A 17,005-nucleotide genomic window follows, 5' to 3' on the forward strand; every position below is an offset into this window, starting at 1 on the left:
TACCATGATGCAAACACAGCTTAAATGTGTGCACACTTTTTTTTTTTTGACTCTGGCCTTCTAAGTCTCTTAAAACACTCCTGATTTTCTACAGGTTATGATGCAACATTTAAAGACTGCAGACTTAAAGTGAAATCTCGTTTGAGTTTTTGCAGATGACAACGTCCCTGCATGTCCCTCCGTGTCTAACATGGATTAAGAACAGACACTGTGGAGGACAATGTGTGGATGGTATAACACTGCACAACATGAGACTGGACCCTCTGAAATCCTCCTTTAAATAGCCCAGAGAGCCGCAAACAGGGGAGCTATTACAGGAATTCAGTGACACGGTAACCTGCATTACCAGGCTCTATTGCAATGCAGCGGCGCTCCACAGATTTTCCCCTGGTCTATAGTGTTGGCTGTGAGGGGATAAAGCTGAGTGCTGAGGTCATGTGATTCCTCTTTTTTTTTTTCTTCTTCTCCTCTGAAGTTGAAAAGCAGGAGCAGAGCGGTGGAGGGGCCCAGTTCGTCTTCCTGCTGACCGTGGATGCATCAGCGTCGTCTTTTTCCTTTCCACACACTGTTGTTTGTGTCACTCGTGTGATATTTTTTTTCTCTGTGTGTTTTTTCCTCCAGCCTTTGATTCACGATGGCGGGGGCTATCATTGAGAATATGAGCACCAAAAAGTTGGTGATAATGGGAGTTACTCTTCTTTTGTTTCAGGCGTTAGCCTTCATGGTCGGCGGTTTAATTGGTAAGTTACGTTTTTTTTCCCCCTCTTCATCATTCACTTTTTTCCGCTCGTTTGTTTAGCTAGCGCTTGCCTCGGTGCGAGTGTGTCTGTTGGGGGAAAATTCAAACGTGAATTGGCTCCAAATGTTAAAAAACCATTAAGTTTTGACTTCGGTACGTGCCTTCACAGCAGCGCGGAGGAACCTTTTCTTCACGAGCAGAAACACAGTACGGGCTAACTTTTTTAGCTGTGTTTACCTTCACGCTCAAACAATGCAGCGCTTTAAAACCCGTCACTTAAAGCTGCTGCACCTCCGCTAAATCAGTGCTTTGTATCAAGGTGTTAGCTCCCTGCACACATACCACCACTGTCTTTATGACCGTGGACAACGACATTACAAGACACTGCTGTTGGAGAGCTTTATTTGTGTTGTTTAACCAACACATATGTGCTCTGAAATCGCATTTATTACACTTCTTTGATCCAAACTCGAATGTTCTTGTTCTCTTTTCTCCGCCTCCTATTCCTCCTCCTCCTCCCATGTATAATGTGTGTCTGCCGTGTGGGGGCCTCAGGCAGCATCTCTACCTTCCTCTCACTCCTTCCTCTCCCCCCTGTGTCTCTCCCCTTCTCCCAAATCGCCCATTTGCCTCGCAGGCAGCGCATTCATGTCCCTAGTTTTTTTCTTCTCCCATTTACACAGAGACAGACAGTGGTGCACACACACACACACAAAGACACACAAGTGCACACAGCTGTCAAAGTTGCATTTTGCCTCAAGGACTGTTTTGGAGTTGCTGTCAAGTTTCTTAAATCCAGTCTCTGTCTGGTTTCCATTAAAATGGGTGATAAAAAACATTATTATCACAGTAAAAACAAAAGTTTAAATCAGTCCGTATTGGTTTATGCTGTGTTCACCGAGGTGGGTGTGGTGTCAAATTTTTGTCCAAGTCGCCACTGAAGAAGTGCGAAAAGGTGCAAATTGATGACACAAGTTAAGACCCGCACAACTGCCCCACACGAGAGGATTTTCAAATCTGAGACCACAGACACAACAAACTTTGTAACTGATTGTCAATGTTTTAATCCTGAGAAAGCACAGAGGAGACGATCCAGTCAAGACGCAGGACCACACATACTTGGTGATTTCAGGGATTTGGGATCTCACAGAAATGCAATTGATTTGATTTAATGTGACTTCAGAATGTAAACAGACATGGAGGTGTCCATTTGGTTGTGATGCGTCATCACAACAATCATAGCAATCATACTGTTGCCCTGAATCCACAAGTTTGCCCTCTTATTCTACCGTCCACCAGGCTTGGGACACTGTCTTCACTTTCATCCTCGTCACACTGGTTGTCTCTCATCACGCCCCAATCCTGGTTCAGTCGTATATGTCAAACATGTCTAATACTTATGATACTTGTGTGTCTGTTAACCCCTCACACTACAGGATAATTTGGCCAGATAATCTATTCATATCAGCCTAAAATCAGAAGGCATGCACGATTGTCGCAAGACCAGGTCTGGACTGAAATCGGATGTGGTTTTAGAAACTCAACAATTTTCTTGCGTGGGATTGTTGGCATAATAAATAGTTTTTGGAAGTGTCTTAAATGCATAAATCCAAGATGTGCATAAACCCGCTTAATGTAAACCCACCTTCAGCCAGCCTCCCTCTCACTCGCCACAGAGCTGGTGACAAATTAGCATGTTTGGCTCCGTCTAGGCAGAGATGGTTTTAATGAAGCCAGATTCCTTTGTGTTTGCTCGGTGGCTGGGGGCGGCAGGGATAATTGAGTAGAAAGGTTTTTTTCTTTCTCCCCTTGTTTCCCGACAAACCTGGGAACACAGTATGGGGTCAGCGGGCTCAGGGGACAGCCATTATTCTGGACACGCTGTGACAGAGACTGTAGGAGCCAGTGTGCTGCTGGACTCACAGGGTCACTAGATAATTGAACTTCAAGAGCTTTACAGATAACTGGGTTTTAATTTGGTTTGGTGTATCTTCTTCCCCACTGTGTGTGTATTTGTATTTTATTGTTGGACAGTTGTTAAGACAATTTAAGTGATAGCTTGGGTTTTTTTCTTGGAAGTGGGCTTATATTAGTTAAAGCAGTATCAACACTAGCTTGGTGTTCCACCAGTGCTGGGAGCCAACCTGAGACACAGAATATATCTGTCCACAGGGACTAGATGGATGGATGGATGGATTCATACCATGAACAACTAAACTTCTAAAAACCTGAACTGTCCCTTTAAGGCTGCCTTAGAGAGATGACCCCTGTTGGGTTTTATGACTGTGTGTTAACTTAGTGGTGCCCACCTTTCAGCCCTCTGTATCAGTGAACTGATCCGATTATACAGACAGATAAGTTGTTCTGGTACAAACTAGTGTGATACCTTTTTTGAAGCTTTGTTAAATTTGGTTTGTATTTCTTTTCTAAAGTTAGAAATGCTGAAATAGCCAAGCTTAAAGAGTAACCCTGTCATGAAGTCCTTTTGTGGAATTGTCTTTGACTGTGATTAGAGCTTTGAATTGAATTAGAAATGTCAGTAAACTTTTTGATGAGTTGTGTCTCATCAAAAAGTCTGGCCTTTCTCGCTCTTGCCAATGAGTCACTACTTCCTACAACAAACAGGTCATCAGCATTTGTCTCATTCTTTCTTTTCCAGCATTTCTCAATTTGGAAGCATCTGCTCTTCCATCTTAAAGCCGTACTTCACTTTGTTAGATTCAGGTCTTTCTAGGTCAAACGGGGACATCCATTTATCAATTTCAATGTCTTCACCTATTGATGCATTTCAATACCTACTCATACAAACTTGCAGCATTTATGAAATTATTAATACCAATACGTTTGCTATATGATTGCAGTTAGTGATCATCTTCACAATGGAATCATTTACTGATTATTTGTTTCTTGCTATATACTTTTTTTAGTCTATAAAGTGTATTTAAAATAAAATTTTTAGTACTTGTTTTGACCAAAGAAAAGTATTTTGCTTAACTGAAAACTGATTTGTCAAAATAGCTGCTAACTAACTTTAATTTTAAAGTGTTTCTACTAAATGTTAGTTCTCATTAGCTTTTTCACATAGATGAATTTTGACTTTCTCCTTTGACATACAAACATGCGATATGGCTTAACGATTTTAAATAAATGTCTAATTGCGATTATTTTGACTAAAATTGCCATATGAGAGGGAATGGTAATTTGTACATATTTATTCTCATTTTCACCTGAATCACATATTTAAAATGATTATTGTGTGATACTTGTGCAAAGGTGTTTTCTTCAGTCGGTCGGGACAATATTTAATCTAAAATGGTAATGTTCCAGTAGACCAATTTCGATAAAATATCAATTCAGTTCAGCCCTGTTGTGGTCAAACATTAATTTTGTGCTATTTTCATATCTTACTGAGTAAATGGCAGCTCACCAAAGCTCAAAGTAAATACTCTTCTGAGGGCAGAATAAATATGGTTTTACGCTTGAATAAACATGGAACAGGCTGAGAGTCTGACACTACGATTTGGTGAACCATTAAAAATGTCTCGTACCATATGCATGGTATAATGGAATGTTTAAGTGGTTTTGATAGTGAAATTGGTGACTCTTGAAGACCTGGTTTCATGTTGTTAGTCTCTGCTGTAACTGATATCAGAAAACAAGGCCACTGATAATGGAAAGGTTATCAGTCTGACATCACCTCTCGAATATGGTGTTTTAAAACTGGTTTGTCTTTATTTTTTTTCCCCGAGGCTAAACCTCGACTCTCAGATCTCTGTGATGTCATTCACACCAAACCTCCAGCTTTAACAACAGCCAACTAAAGTTTTTGTGTTCTCATGATAATGATGGATCCTTTCACAAGCACCACTCAAATCCTGTGAGTACAGACTACGAACACCGGTATTGCTCATGAATCTCATTGCGAAACAGTGTAATTGGTGCCTGAGAGCCTTCGGGAATTTTTCTGCTCCATCATTTCAGTGAGTAAAACTGGCCCGCAGGCGTTTTTATAAACCGTATTCCAACTAACGGCCAAGGTGTTTGGAATGGATTTGGCTCAAATCCAACCTGTTGCCAGCTCCTAATGGTTGATCAACTTTACTTTATTTATTTTTTTACTGAAACTTTTTAGGTGATTTATTAGTCTGAGGGGACATTTAGCTTGGCAGGACTACGAACCACTTTGCTGCCGTATTTCATTATAACGTCCACCCTAACATCTCTTCCACTTTGTCTCAACAGCTCCCAGCCCCACTACAGCAGTCCACTACTTGGCCACCAAATGTGTGGACAAAATCAAGCACCAAGAGGAATCAAAATGGTTCATGCCTTGGGGTCATGACCAATGTGAGAAGATCAGGACCTTTGATGAGGCTGTGGCCAAAAGGATTGAAGCCAACAACATTGTGTTTGCCATTCACATCCCTCTGCCCCAGAAGGAGATGAGCCCCTGGTTCCAGTTTATGCTGGTTATCCTGCAGTTTGACATTGCCTTTAAGATGTACAACCAGATAGGTAAGAACCAAGACTTTGCTAATATTTTTGGTTCATGAGTCTCCTCCAGGACATGGCTTGAAAGATGTAGAAGAGGGAAGTGAGGCTAAACTGAATGCAAACCCTTTTAGTGAAATTTTTATTCCTGTGCAACATTTTTTTTTTGTAGTTGTGTCAATGTTTGATCTCTCTGTTATTCCTTAGTTTCACAATCTGAAGGCATCTGTTGTCACTTCCAATTTCCTCACATTGTAAATTCAAGCACAGACTCACACATTACAACTTTACCAGTAATACTGGCTGGTGTATTTCTTTTATTACCAGGTTTTGATTCAGTTTTTTGAGGTGAATGTTTTCGTGGAATCCCCAGCAGTGTGTCTCTGTCAGTAGATTGGATTTCTGTGACACAGTTTGGCTGCAAACAATGATGGATGTCCTGCTGTTTGTTCTCCATAGCAGTAGATGGGCTTGTCAGGAGCCCTCGAGACAGATATTAAATGAGAGGAGAGAGGTAATCTGGACCCCTTTCATAGTTGGCTGACCCTGAGCAATGCACTCTCCTATTATCCATCCCTGAGACTCACAACCAAATCATTTACATACTTTGTGGATGACATCATTCTAATTTTCAAAATGTATGTGATGCCCCCCCCCCCGACCGTTCAACTTTAGTTAAGATATTACAGTTTTAATTTGTGTAGTGAGTGGAACAAATAGATTACCTCATGTTTACATTTCAGTAATATAATCATTTAAAGTTTTTGCCCTCTTACATTATTCAGGCATTTTACATGTGGTGGTACATATTTAAACATGGGAAGACCAGGGCCAAATGTGAGTCTGCTGCACTGTTTTTGTCTTATTTTTCCTGAACATATTTTGTTTTAAATCAGAATAAATCTCTGCAGCAGATTGGACATTAAAAACACAACGTGCCTGTCGCTTACACACTGTATCATGCAATGACTGCTTTCCTCTGTAAGACAGTCTCGCGATTTATGTGTTTTGAACTGTTCTTAAGGTTGAATTATGATTTTTATAGTGCTTGACTGTTGTCTGTAGTCAAAAAGGTTGGTAAACCCTGTGATGGGAAAATGTGTATCAAGAGAGTTTAATGAGAATGTTGCATGCAAGACATTTTGTTTTCTTTTGTAATGGCAACTCCCATTTATGAGGCACTAAACCTCTCTTAATGTGCTGTCACGATAGATAGATAGATAGATAGATAGATAGATAGATAGATAGATAGATAGATAGATAGATAGATAGATAGATAGATAGATAGATAACTTTATTTATCCCCAAGGGGAAATTGGGTCAAAGTAGCAGCGGTACAAAAAAGTCTAAAATACAATACAATAGAATAAAATACAATACAACCATTTTATAGTTATTATTCAAGGTTAAAGCAAACAAAAATACATTTCAGTTTTGTTGAACCCTGCATGAGTAAATTTAATCTGCTGTGGAACTCCAGGCGATGCAAGATTAAATATCCAGCATCTACTGTCACCTCAAATTCACTATCCTCGTCAAACAATACTGTTAAGTGTATCACTGGTGGACAAACATCTCGACGTGTTAAACCCTCTGAATTAGAGGAACGGGCGGAGGAGGAGGGAGATAACTGTTATGTTGTAGAAGAGGGATTGGTATCCTGGCAGGGTGTTTTGGACCCTGAAAGAAGGGATTAGAGAGGAAGATGTGAAAGCTTAATAAGATCACTAGTCAGTCCTGGGAAAGGTTTTGAGTCTTTGCTACAGAGCTTATAATGTATAGCTATGTATGATAAGGTCAATCTGAGCTTCATAATGTAGTGTGACACGCAATCATGATACTGACAAATGGTTATTAACATTTAGGCCAGTTTTTAACAATTGTTGTGTGGTCTTATGACTGAGTCTTTCTGCTCTGCCTTGTGTAAACAGTCATGTCACTGTTGTTTGGTTTCTAACAGTTTCTGGCTCAGTGAAATCTGTAAAAAGCTGTAGTTTGTTATTTTCTCCTGAGGTACAGCAGGAGCTGTCATAACAAGTGGAATATTGAATTTTGCATACCAGTTGGACCTGCCACTTTAAAACTCGAGTTGTTTAATATCACTTGGTTCTCACCGAGTTTGTTTTATGCAAAGTTTGATCCAAAAGTAGACATTTTAAAACACAATTAAACAGCCAAATGTGTTCTTTGGACCTACTCATACTATGAACAGAAACAGCCCTGTTATGTTTGAGTTTTGTTGGTTAAATATATGGTTTCATTTAGCCTCTTGTTTTTTTAAGTGCAATATTGTTTGTTATTCTGTCTGCTCAGTATTTCTCAGACTCTAAATATTAAAGTGCTTTGGCTATTGTTAAAAAGAAAATTGATAAAGACAAGAAGTGATTGAGTCTGCATAAAATTACATACTAAATTCAGAGTTGGTAAAATGCAACAACCTCCATCTACCATCGTAGCCACCACATTTACAATTAACAAAATGCTGTTGGGTAATCTGTTGAAATCCTGTCCAGAACACGGCTGAGACCATAGTTGCCAAGTCTGCTTATTATAAGTGACTTTGGATTTACACCTGGATCAACAAATAACATTACTAGATGCCCATATAAACTGGTTTACACATGGTTTAGTGGTTTGTTACACTTTAATACAAGGCTGTCATTCCTTGACTACCTTATCTGGTTATCAATGTTCATGCCATGAAAAGCTTTGCCTTTATTAACCACTCCTTCCACCCCACTCCACCTTGGCACCGAGCACTCATTGGCTGTGGTCCATTAATAACACAGCTGTTGAGGAGGCTTAGTTTCTGTGGCGATGACTGCTGGACTGAAGTGGAATGTTTGCGCGAAATAAGCTGACATTCGAGGGCGTCTGGCTCAACCAATAGCAGAGGGAAGGGCATTACAGAGACAGTCGGCTGCCAGTTCTCATCTGGCTCGCTCTCCCCCTGCCTCTCTTTTTTTCTTACAGCAAAGGCCACTGGGTTCCTTGTCTTTTCATTACAGCTTGTTTCATAACGGCACAAGAGGCTCACAAGAGGTGGGCTGGAGGAGAGAACACTTGGCTTTGTAATGTATCTAAATATGCAGTTTTAATAGCTTTGCTTTGGGTGTTGTTTGTTGGAGGCCAAGGCAAGGTGCTGTTGAAGTTTATGTCAAGGAGGAAGTAACCTAGACTTGGGCCACCTTGGAGAGCAGACTCAATCACACACACACACACCATGTTGACATGCAGGGAATGAATCCCCAAGTCTATTCAGGGGTCTGTACCACATATTGACACTCAGAATGTGTCCTTGTATTAACATGTTTGTTTTAGATGTAACCAGTCAATGTCAGTACTGTTGAAAATGCAAACTTCTTAATGAACACTGACATTTTCCCGAATTCATAGCAAAAATGAATGTCAACTCTTCCATTCACTTGCTCTGCAGTGTATATTAGCATGTTAAACATTTGAAAGTTGGTGGGAAGGAACACATTTGCACTAAATGTGAGTGCCAGCACTCAGCTTGTAATGAAAATGTCATGGCTGTCTGTGTTGTAATCATCAGCTCTTCATTTTATCCCGTCACTGGGATAATGACGTGCAGTAGTGTTGTGCAGGGATGTGTAACATTTTACAAATACAGATGAATGTGAATGTATTATTCATTTCATTATCCATTTATCCAAAAGAAAAAAATAGTGGTTTCATTAACACTGAGCTCATGATCTATGACGTGCTTTTAACTAATCAAACTGTCCACCAAATTGCTGTATTGATGCTAAAGTGCATTATCTTATCAATTATTTCCAGACGATGGCGCGATGGCCAGTCTCGACGTGCGTCTGGCTTACAGAGACGACACAGTGAGTGACTGGACGGAGATGGCTCACTCCTTTGAACTGAGGAAACTTAGCTGCAACTTTACCACTATCAAGGTGAGGGAAACGACCGTATCTTCTGTTTAATTGTAAAAATCGCAATGTGTTTTTAAAAACAATTGTGTTGCCAAATGTTTTCAGAACTTTGAGAATGAGGGACGTTACTACGAGTGTGACCTGCTGCCCTTCATGGAGATTGGCAGTGTGGCCCACAAGTACTACCTTCTCAACATCCGCTTGCCTGTCAATGAGCGCAGGAAGGTTAACGTTGGGATCGGTGAAATCAAAGACATTCGCCTTGTTGTAAGTTGTTATTTTGATGAACATATGCTGTATTTTTAGATGCACGCTACAGATTATTGACAATGATTTTGCCTGTGTACTCACCCCAAAGAGCATCCACCAGAACGGAGGCTTTACAAAGGTTTGGTTTGCAATGAAGACATTCCTCACACCCAGCATCCTCATTATCATGATATGGTACTGGAGACGCATCATGCTCATGAGCAGACCTCCTGTGCTGCTGGAGAAGTAAGTACTCAATCATTGTTGCATTGTAATGACTAAATGAATAAAGTTATCTCAAACAATTAAATCTTTTCTTAATTGCAATCAAGTTGTTTACTGCAATTTTCAGTCCATATTATCAATGCATTCATTCTGATTATCAGTCAAGATGCACTAGTAAAAGTTGCTTCACTAAGAAAGTTAATAAATTTGAATTTAAGATTTCAAATCTAAAGATTTGATTGCAATATCCCTGAGGTAACATAATGTCTGCTTCAGAAATGTTAATGCAACAATGTTAGTTACATTCTCTGTTTCATATATGCTTTGTATTCGGGTTGGGCAGATGAATGAACTGTTAACGTAATTATGCAAACAGTCGGAATGGCAGAATTATTTCTCACTCTCAGCAGAGCTTTCTTTGTTTGTTTGTATATTTTACTTCCTGACTGAGCAAGCAGCTCAGATGAACTCTGTATGTGAACATGGTGAGATGCTACAACACATGGTTTAAAAAAAAAAAACCCAAAAACATGTTATGTTGGGCATCAATTAAAATAAAGCAGCTGGATCTGTCACAGATGGTTTGAATGCCTTAATTTTTATACCATACTCTATTAAAGATGGTCTCTGTTAGGTGATAACTAGGGACAAATTCTACTTGTTCTTGAAAAACAGCTAGAACCTACAGTTATGGTTAAAGCCACAGCCTGTGCTTCAGTGAATCTACTGGGTGAAGACACATATTAACAATGGATGAAATATGCAAGTAGGTCATTGAGAGCAGAGGGCGTTGCTCATCAAGCCACCGAGGAGGAACGTTGTCAAGTTCCATCGGTAGGTTGTGCTCTGCAAAACTGTAGTGCGGTGAGGTGGTTTTAGCTTCCATCTGTGAACAATACTACACGGGCTTCTTAGTTTCTGAAGAAAGCTTCTACTTGCCAGATTTCCTCAGGGGAACAAGAATGTCTCCTTTTTTTTATAGGAAGATTTAAAACATCAGGTATTTGTGTTCATCTCTTTATGAACTGTTGAAAATGAAGCAGCTGGATATGTCACAGGTGGTTTGAATGTTATGCTGTGGGAAGTTGAAGCCTTGATCACAGCCGAATATTTGTGTAACCCCCTGGTTTTCTGGGAAGATGGATCAGCAAGAGGCTGCACTCTGTGCCACAGGAAGTGCCCGGTGAAGCGTGAAACGTGTTTTGAAAATCTGCAAGCTAGCACTCGGCTGACACATGCTTCACAAACACTCTCAGGACTTACACTTCAGCTCGCAAGACACCACATACGCATACCATATGCACACCAGCTCAAGGCTCCTACTCCCAAATGAGTAGCACACTCTTCATAAGTGTGACTCGTACCCTATTTGTGGACAGGAAATAATTTTTTTCATGCTGTAAAAGCTCAACCAGTCATGTTGTCCACAGAGTGTCAGAATGGTGAACCTCCAGACTTAAAAAACTTTGAAGGACAGATGTGGGAGGGAAATCTTGGTGTGCATTTATACATCTTAATATTGTTACTTAAGTGACTTTTCTTAAAATGAGACACTGCATCACTTTCCTGCTATTATTTGTCAAAAATCTCCTTTTTTTTCCCACCAGATTTTCCTATCAAACCCTTATTTTCTACACACAGTCGCACAGATGCGTTCAGGCCTCAGCTCCCCTGCCTGTGCTGGTAGTGATCAGGGCACATTCCCTGCATACCATGGTTTTCTGTCTGTTCACTTACTTGCTCTCTGGAATGGAATTGCTCCGAGCTTGTATTCATTTACGTCTGTTACCCGCAGCCTTTGCATAAACCGCTTGTACCCAGATGTTTATAAGGTCACCTTTATCTGCTGCCCAGCCCCCCCCGTCCGTCCGTCTCACACACACAGTCTCTGGCTCTGTTTTGCCCTCTTAAATGGCTATTTACGATCCTCCTTTCATCTCCTGGTGGCATGCAAGAACCTGCTGCAGACACTCTGAAGACGAGCTTCATTCTGTCTGTCTGTAGGCTGAGTGTTTTTTAATAAATGTCCACATTTCTCTATAAAAGCCTGGATTTCAAGGTTTAGCAAAGGTTCAGTGTAATAATGAGGCTACTTATGTAATGAAGGCAATGCATTGTGTAGATATTCTCCTAAAATATACCACAATTATCATGAGGTTTATGTATAATTTATCTAATATAAGGTTGACATTTATGAAGCTACAAATGCAGGACAATTGTACACTTAACACTTAAAATATGACCTTTTTGTTATTCTGCCTTTGTTTGATCTTTGTGAACAGACATGTTTTGTGTTCTGCGTATCCTTCACTTGAAAATGACCTGTCGAGCAATACTATCAAACCTGACTGACAGACTGCAGGGGAGAATGCGGGCAAGAAGTGTTTATAAAAAACTGCTGAATGACTGATGTTTTTTTTGTAGTATAATTCACCTGTGGGTCTTTTTGGTTGCTACGGTTGCAGAGAGAGTCGTGTGGATGTGAAAAGCCAAATCAGTATTTTGTGAATTAATTTGACATTTACCTGAATGTAATGGTCATTTATTACAATTTTAAAGTGGTTGGAATTTAAAGATTTTAGTGTTAAGACTGTTATTGCTCTTTCAGGGTTATTCTTGCACTGGGAATTTCGATGACGTTCATCAACATTCCAGTGGAGTGGTTCTCTATTGGCTTCAACTGGACCTGGATGCTGCTTTTCGGAGACATCAGGCAGGGTATCTTCTACTCCATGCTGCTCTCCTTCTGGATCATTTTCTGTGGGGAGCACCTCATGGTACAGTAGCCGGCAGCTTTTAAATGTTTCACTCTCATGATGTATTTTGACTTACCTGCAGTATTTCAATGTGTGCATCTGGTAAAATTACCTTTCAAACAAATAAGTTACTATTTTTTAATTTTTTTTTTTTACTTCTGGGCATTAATAGTATTTGCAGATTGGCTTTGATTTAAGGAGGAGGATCACATATGATCAATGGAAGTGTAATACAGTAAGCTGATATACAGTGTATCATACGTTTAAATATTTTATGTGTGTTCACCCAGGACCAGACGGAGAGAAACCGTTTCTCCGTTTACTGGAAGCAGGTGGGACCCATCGTCTTTGGCTCCTTCTGCCTTTTTATCTTTGACATGTGTGAGAGGTGAGACTGCGGTTTTCTTTTTACTTGATTCAAATACAGATATTGTTTTAACAAAAGTCGATTTCTAGTTTGCAGCAAGTTTTATAACAATTAATCTTAGTTGGGTTCTGTCTCGTGCCTTTTCTTATTTTAATGCATAATCTTCACCTGCTGTTAATTTGCTGCCCTCTATAATAAAATTCATGCAGTGAAAGTGTTCATGTGCTGTTTTTTTTTTTTTTTTCCCATCAGAGGTGTCCAGCTGACGAACCCTTTCTACAGTATCTGGGCATCTGATGTAGGAACTGAACTGGCTGTATCCTTTTTAAATATGTGAATATGTTTCAAATCCCAGTATTTTGTTACATGTTGACCTGTACTGTGCTAGTACTGTATATTTGGTTGTCGTAGTACCTGGTTTTTCCCCTAAACATAATCTCAGCTCTAGACTAATATGAGAAATAATTCAGCACTGCCATATGTGAAAGTATTGCCCAGGGTCTTGTAATGACATGTTTGTGTACCTGTGAGATTGCTGTGCTTGAACGAGCTGAGAAATGCTGGATTCATCATTACACATGAAAAAACAAAAAAACACCAGATAAACACTCGTCTTGTTCATCTAGGATCTATGACCATGATCTAAAGTTCTTTAGCAGTTTCTTCTCTACCTTTTTACAGCTGTGAAGTTTGTTAAAATATTATAAATGAGGCACATAACTAGGGTTGGGTCTTGCATGTGTGAGACTGTTTGTACAATCAACTTTAAAGATTGGTAAATGAAATACAGTTGTTTTTTGATCTTTTAATTTCACATCTCGGTTCATGTATGACCTAGCTTTGACACCAGTGGACAAATTCAACTTGATTTACTCTCTGTATTTGTTGTACTAAGTCCGCATGCACCACTACTGTTGGGCGATTGTTTTAGGAAGAATTTCCTTAATGGCATTTCCTCAGATGGCATTCATAATTGTGGCAGGGATTTGTGCCTGTCTCTACTTCCTCTTCCTCTGCTTCATGGTTTTCCAAGTCTTCCGGAATATCAGTGGAAAGAGGACGTCCCTGCCTGCCATGTCCAAGGCAAGACGGTTGCACTATGAGGTTTGTTTAGCAATGCTTAAATAGGGTCATAGAGGAATATTTGCCTGTCTCATCGCCTCATCGGAGGGCATTTCACAAAGGGGGAAGCACGATTATTCAAACAATGCTACCGCTATTCTAGTAGTACAAAGCTAAATGCAAATTGGTGAAGTATTTCTTTAACTCATGGTTTTTCTGACCCTTTAGGGTCTGATTTTCAGGTTCAAGTTCCTCATGTTGGTCACACTGACCTGTGCTGCCATGACGGTCATCTTCTTCATCATCAGTCAGGTGAGTTTGATGTGATAAATTGATAAAATGGGAATTATTTGTTTTTTTTTACTGATATGTGTGTATTTATGTGTCATCCAGGTGAATGAGGGTCACTGGCACTGGGGAGAGCACACGGTGCAGGTGAACAGTGCCTTCTTCACTGGTATCTACGGCATGTGGAATCTGTACGTGTTTGCCATCATGTTCCTCTACGCGCCTTCTCACAAACGCTATGGCGATGAGCGGTCAAGTGGTCAGTGCATCACCGGTAACTACATATTACTATGGACGTATGATACTCTCAGTCTTATCACTTATGGATTGGTCCTCTATCGGAGCTGGTCAGGATGAACCATTAACCTCTATTGTAGCTGTTGAATTTAGGATATATACGTAATGGGTTTGGGTTACTTATTTTGCATGAAATGAAGTGAGTGCATTTCAACAATCAGTTCCCCAGTTCGATTCCACCAAAGTCCAGAGATTTATTGGAGACTCTAAATGAATTGATGGTGTGAATGGTTGTTTAATTCCATATGTCAGCCCTGTGATTGGCTGCTGTTCTGACCTATCCATGTTGTACCAGCCTCTCTCGCCCAGTGTCAGCTGGGTTGAAAACCCTTAAAATAATAAGTTCAGAGCTTTATTGCCCCTCAAGGTGAAATTAATAAAAAATATTTTTGCATTACTTCCCTCTGTGTTACACAACCATGCCCTAACTGTTTTTTCTTCTCATGGTTTACTTAAAAAATGAGAATGGTTGGCTTGCAATAGTCTCCCAGTAGCTCTAACCTCATTCTGATGGGCAACAAGTGTCTGTGCTCTGCTGTAAAGCTGCCTATTCATCCAAAGTTTGTTTTTGGAAGAAGGGAAGGGAAGGATTGAATTGAGAAACACTCCGATTCCCAAGGGAAACAAGGGTGTCTTTGGCCCAAGGGGGTGATTCTAATGGACACCAGGCTCTCTTCCAGATGGAGAGGAGGGGGAAACAGTGAAGAGAGGGGGTGGAGTGGAGACCAGCAAAGTAATGAAAACCATCCATCTCCTGACGTCAGTGACAAGTGGAGAGAAAAAGAGATTTTGAAGTTCTGGAGGCTTTCCCTGATGTCCATCAAGCAGTTACATGGGAGAGATGTCATATTCCAAGTTTCAGTCTCTTCAGTCTTCAGCTGCTTTGTCAAAACCAAGAATATAAAGACCTTAATGTGTATTATATTATTAATATGTTTGATGCTGATTGTTCACCATATTTATATTTGCAGGAGATGCTGGAGCAAACAGTGGGGAAGACATCCAGCTGACTACAACCATCACTCACGTCGATGGTCCCACTGAAATCTACAAGCTCACTGGCAAAGAGGCCCATGAATAGATTTCGCAGGTTATTGAGACTCTCCTCCATTACCTACTGATCCCCTCCCTTATATTTAATCCAAGGGGCTTTTCTCTTTACATTGTCTGGCACTGAAATGGCAACTGTCCACCGTGCATGTATTCACCAGTTCCACTTTTTTTTTCTACCCCTCCTCCTAACACCAGACCCTCAGGTGTATGACTTGATACGTTTCACCCTCCTCCTAAATTCCCTTTTGTATCTCTACAGTCTAAATATAATCAACACTCAAATTTGTCCTTTTCATTTCATGGTGGATTTCGTCCCCCCTCATTTCATACTTTATGTAAAATATGTCGTATTTATAAATGTTGCACAATGCTTTTGACACCAAGTCAGGTACTGAAAAGCTGCTTTATGAACAGATTCGAGTGTCAAGAAAACGTTCTGCGGAGGTCCCACTTGTGTTTTCAGGAACAGTGTGCTTAAACTGACTGGTTTATAAAGACCTGTGCTTCTGACCAAGATGGACAATGGAAAGTTTGTGGATATTATTCATCCACTCCTTTTGATTTTCTGCTTTTATTACTTGTTCTCTTTTCAGAAAAGGCATTTAAAGCCCAACACACATACACTCTTCCATAGAAAGTAGATGACCTGGAGTGCTGCTGTCGATCTTAGTTTTGCAAGTGGGCTTTCTTTATTCTTTTTTATAAGTCATTGGGGGAAATGTACAGACCACATAGCCACTTTGGGTCATGCGTACTGTACGTTCATTATGTTACAATGTAGATATCTATTTTTTATAAAGTGCTTATTTTCAACCTCACACAATATATGCATCAAGCTCTACCAATGTTTTAGAAATTGACTGTAGCCTATTACACACTGTTCTTAGTTCTGTTTTGCTTACTATGCTAATTTAAATAAAAAAAAAACTTTTACTTAAGATCATTTTGTGTTGTCATGTTTTCTCCTGATGACTGAGTCAAATATTTTACAAATAAGTTATTGGCAATTTATGAGATGTCTCAGTAATGAACACCTTCAAGACTTTTTAAGGACTCTACATAGATGAAGACTTGGCAGGAAAGTTTGTTTTTGTTTCACTTATTTTAAATATAATGAGATGCGGTCATATACTGTATGGGATGGGAATTCAGTATGACTTATCAGGAACATGAAGTCCTGTAGGGTGACTGCGCCTCTCTATGGTTAACCTAAGAACAACAACCTAAATCTGGCAAGTTGGACAGAGGTAGCATGTATGTAACAGGAAGTAATATTTAATGTGAGATATAATTTTTTTTTTTGGCATTTGTAAGGCTTTATGAATAAGTATTCTCTACATTTTACTACATGGTTGGTAGAAGAACTATAATACAAATGTAATTTACTGCTTTTTTTCTGTTTAATAGGGACATCTGACAACAACGGTGGAGAAATCTTCTTTGTCAACCTTTCAGGATCTCTACTTTTGTCCCAGCGTGTTTTCTTTAAGAGTGTGGTAGGTGTCCTTTGCACAACAAACCTGATCTGTATTGAATTAGACTTGAATCAGGCATTGAACATTGTAGCTGGCAA

At 39.8% G+C, this 17,005-nt stretch overlaps 1 protein-coding gene across 4 annotated transcripts; it reads left to right on the forward strand.

The window, feature by feature from the left end:
- Positions 1–403: 403 nt before the first annotated feature.
- wls (Wnt ligand secretion mediator) lies at positions 404–16,370 on the forward strand. 4 transcript variants are annotated; one of them, XM_058640861.1, is made up of 12 exons: positions 404–740; positions 4,982–5,254; positions 9,032–9,156; positions 9,241–9,402; positions 9,494–9,630; positions 12,218–12,386; positions 12,656–12,753; positions 12,985–13,048; positions 13,693–13,815; positions 14,023–14,106; positions 14,188–14,356; positions 15,060–15,329. In XM_058640861.1, exons 1-12 carry the CDS (start codon positions 635–637, stop codon positions 15,170–15,172), a joined length of 1,623 nt encoding a protein of 540 aa, XP_058496844.1. In that variant the 5' UTR covers positions 404–634; the 3' UTR covers positions 15,173–15,329. The 4 variants fall into 4 exon arrangements, with proteins under 4 accessions (XP_058496844.1, XP_058496826.1, XP_058496839.1 ...); XM_058640843.1 differs by having other exon boundaries at positions 410–740; positions 13,693–13,836; positions 15,060–15,327; XM_058640856.1 differs by lacking the exon at positions 15,060–15,329 and adding an exon at positions 15,351–16,370 and having other exon boundaries at positions 415–740; positions 13,693–13,836; positions 14,188–14,341.
- The last annotated feature ends 635 nt before the right edge of the window (positions 16,371–17,005 follow it).

This window comes from Solea solea, chromosome 1, assembly GCF_958295425.1.
Source record: "Solea solea chromosome 1, fSolSol10.1, whole genome shotgun sequence".
NCBI classification, from domain to species: domain Eukaryota; kingdom Metazoa; phylum Chordata; class Actinopteri; order Pleuronectiformes; family Soleidae; genus Solea; species Solea solea.

What these genes read in the sequence shown, in the direction of transcription:
- wls (XM_058640843.1), top strand. Translation starts at nt 635, where the DNA reads ATGGCGGGGGCTATCATTGAGAATATGAGCACCAAAAAGTTGGTGATA. An exon ending in GCAACTTTACCACTATCAAG is followed by an intron (nt 9,157 to 9,240) that starts GTGAGGGAAACG and finishes AAATGTTTTCAG; the next exon opens with AACTTTGAGAATGAGGGACG. An exon ending in AAGTGGTCAGTGCATCACCG is followed by an intron (nt 14,357 to 15,059) that starts GTAACTACATAT and finishes GCTCTCTTCCAG; the next exon opens with ATGGAGAGGAGGGGGAAACA.